This window comes from Camellia sinensis, chromosome 14 (genome assembly GCF_055761805.1).
Source record: "Camellia sinensis isolate YWXY chromosome 14, ASM5576180v1, whole genome shotgun sequence".
Classification (NCBI taxonomy): domain Eukaryota; kingdom Viridiplantae; phylum Streptophyta; class Magnoliopsida; order Ericales; family Theaceae; genus Camellia; species Camellia sinensis.
Window position 1 is genome coordinate 74997990 of NC_138974.1, and position 3507 is coordinate 75001496.

At 46.7% G+C, this 3507-nt stretch overlaps 1 protein-coding gene across 1 annotated transcript; it reads right to left on the minus strand.

Moving 5' to 3' along the window:
- Nucleotides 1-2534: 2534 nt before the first annotated feature.
- On the minus strand, nt 2535-3239 carry LOC145807087 (uncharacterized). The gene has a single exon (XM_082905010.1). The coding sequence runs from the start codon at nt 3237-3239 to the stop codon at nt 2535-2537; it is 705 nt and encodes a 234-aa protein (XP_082761136.1).
- Between the last annotated feature and the right edge of the window lie 268 nt (nt 3240-3507).

Consider the following 3507-nt stretch of genomic DNA (forward strand, 5'->3'; position numbering starts at 1 on the left):
GGATTCCCTAGCTCGGTACTCTGGGTGGGAGCAAATTCTGTGACGAAATCTGCTAAGACCTGGGCCTTGATCGTCGTCCTGGGTTGATACCAAATGTCAAACTCACCAAGTTCTACCGTCCATTTTGCTGTTCGGCCAGAGAAATCAGCTCGGCTGAATACAGATTTGAAGGGGAATTCAGTGAGGACGTTAATGCTATGCCCCTAGAAGTAATGTTGCAACTTTCTTGAGGCGATAAGCAGCGCGTAAGCTAACTTTTCCAATAGTAGATACCGTGTCTCAGCATCTAGAAAAGTCTTGCTAACATAGTATATTGGCCTCTGTTCCTTGTTAACTTCTCGAATTAATACTGCGGTTACGGCATGATCTGAGACTGCTAGATACAGGTACAGCTCATCTCTTGGTTCTGGGGTGGACAGAAGAGGTGGTGTGCTGAGGTATCTTTTGAGACTTTACAGTGCTTCGGTACACTCGCAACTCCATTCAAACACATCCCTTTTCCTCAATAGTTGGAAGAAGGGCTTCATCCGATCTGAAGATTTGCTGATGAACCGATTCAGTGCGGCCGCCATTTCGGCTAGTTTTTGCAGTTCTTTAGCCTTTGTTGGTACTTCGAGATCTTGTATTGCTTTGATTTGATCCGGATTCGCTTCTATTCCTCTGTTAGTGACCATGTATCCCACGAACTTCCCTATTCCTACCCCGAAAGCGCATTTCGAGGCATTAAGGCGAAGTTGATGGTTGTTTAGGATGCCAAAAAATTCTCTCAAGTCTGTGAGGTGGTTTGTAGCGAGCTTTCTTTTTACTACCATAGCATTTATATAAGCTTCCATGGTTTTCCCAAGTTGGTCCTTGAACATTCGCGTGATCATTCGCTGGTAAGTTGCCCCGGTGTTCTTGAGGCCGAACGGCATTATTTTGTAGCAGTAAGTTCCTCTCGGAGTGATAAATGCTGTCTTTTCTTGATCCGGACCAAACAGTGGTATCTGGTGATAGCCGCTATAAGCGTCCAGAAAGCTCATGCGCTCATGCCCTGCTATTGAGTCGACCAATTGATCGATGCGGGGCAGCGAAAAGCTATCTTTGGGGTAGGTTTTGTTTAAACAAGTGAAGTCAACGCAAACTCTCCATTTTTTGTTCTTCTTTTTTACTACGACTGTGTTGGACGGCCATTGTGGGTACTGAACTTCTCTGACCGCTCCTGATGCTAGGAGTTTTTTGACTTCGGCAATTACTGCTTCAGTGTGCTCAACTGAGGATCTCCGACTTTTCTGTACAACGGGCCAAGCGGAAGGATTGATGTTGAGCTTGTGGAAAGCAAATTCTAGGTCCAACCCTAGAGTATCATATGCTGACCATGCGAATACCTCTATATTTTCTCTCAACAGTTCCAGTAACTGAAGTTTCTCATCAACGCCTAGCGAGATACCGATAAAGAAATACTTTTCTAGATCATCCTCTTTTACCAGGACTTTCTTCAAATCCTCTACTATCTTTTCCTCTGGGACTCCCCTTATATTTTCCAAGACTGGTTGTTCAGTCATCTCCACTGTCTGTACCCAGTTGCAGAGTTGCTTTGCCTTTAGGGCCGCCATGAAGCAATGTTTAGATACAACTTGATCCCCTGAGATCTGCTCTACTCCGTGTTCCATTGGGAAACGGATGAGCTGGTGGTAGGTTGAAGGGACCGCCTCCATTTGATGAATCCATGGACGGCCAAGTATGGCGTTGTAAGGGGATGGTGTATCAATAACTAGAAACTCTATTTGGAGGGTTTTTGTTCCTGCCACGACTGGCAACACTATTCTACCGAGCGGCCATTCTGGCTATGAATTGAAGCCAACTAACGGAGTTGCTGCTGGGGTGAGGTGTTGCTCGGAGAGACCAAGCTTTCTGAACAAGTCATAATACAATATGTCTGCTGCACTGCCTTGATCTACCAGGACTCGTTTTACGTCAAACCGTTTCCCAATTCCCACAGTTATAATCAGTGTATTAGTGTGTGGGTGTTGTATGCCTTCTAAATACTTTTTAGTAAATGAAACAGTGCACGAGGGGGATTTGGGTACCGTGCGTACCTTTTTCGATGTAGGCTCTACTGACATGACCTACTAAATTTGCACAACCTTAGCAATCTCTTCTCTCAGTATCTCCTCAGGTTCCTGAGCTGCTGTTCCATGGATCACATTTATTATTAACCGAGGTGGGTGCTCAATATTCGGTTCTAGTGGTGGGTTTCCCGGTTCGGTCACTTCCTTATCTTGATCAAAGTAATCCTAGAGGTACCCAGCTGCTACTAGGTCCTCTAAGTGTTGCTTTAGTGCCCTACAATTCTGAGTCATGTGCCCCCTGTCTTGATGGTAGGTGCATCTGAGCTTCTGATTGCGTCGGGCCGGATCTTCCAACATTTTCGGCGGCCAAACAAAGAAGGGCACTCTCTTGATCTTTTCTAGGATTCGATAGATCGACTTTTTGAATACAATCACAACGGCTTCGTGGGATTTGGACTTATCCACTTCATTCACTGCGATTCCTCAGTGTTCTCCTCGATCTATTCTTTTCTTGTGCCGAGCTGTTTGTTCTGCTGATGCTATCTCGATAGGGATCTGATCATCTTCGAGGTGAGCGTACTGCTCAATCCTGGCACGTAAATCTTTCAATGCTATAGCCGGGCGCCTGGTAAGTGATTGTCTTAACTTACTTTCCGGGCGCAGACCATGTTTGAAAGACATAACGACCATTTGCTCGCTGCACACATTTTGCTCCAGGTCATTGTACTCTTCCCAATACCTCCTAGCATAACTGCGTAGCATTTTTTCCTGCTCCTTTCGGAGGCCAAACAGTGTATCCGGCTCCTTTGGGATCTTAGTGTTGGAGACGAACCTGGCTAGGAACTCTTCGGAGAGCTGCTTCCAGCCATGAATCGATCCAACGGGAAGTCGATCGAACCATCGAAGTCCGGTTTCTCCTAAGTTGGATGGGAAGACTTTGCACATCAGTGCCTCATCTCGGCTCCATAGGGACATCATCTGTCTGTAATGGCTAATATGTGTCAACAGGTCCGACTTCCCATCGTACGAGGTGAACTTTGGTGGGGTGAATTTCTTTGGAGGTCTCATGGTCTCAATCTCCGGGGAGAATGGCGAGGAGACGAGCCTATCTAGCGCTCGGTGCTCTCTCTGGTGAACGGTACGGTCCAGATGATCCCGATGTTGCTCGTTCTGCTTGTTGCCGATCATTCAAGTACGAAGGTCTTGAGGAGGGTATTCAGTCTGTTGGCTAACCATTTTCTGCCTCTTAGCCCTTCTCCGGCATGACCCACGGGTGTGGCTGCTCACCGCTCACTCTGTACTGGGATAGGCTGGCTTTGTTGCCCAGATTCATTTCTGGGGAACTTTTTCACTAGTGGTTCTCTAGATGAACTTCTCCGTCGCAAGCGAGAGGGCTCTGCTTCAGTCTTCTTTTTCGTTGGGTCACCCAGCACCCTTTTAAGTTGCGCTTTCAGCT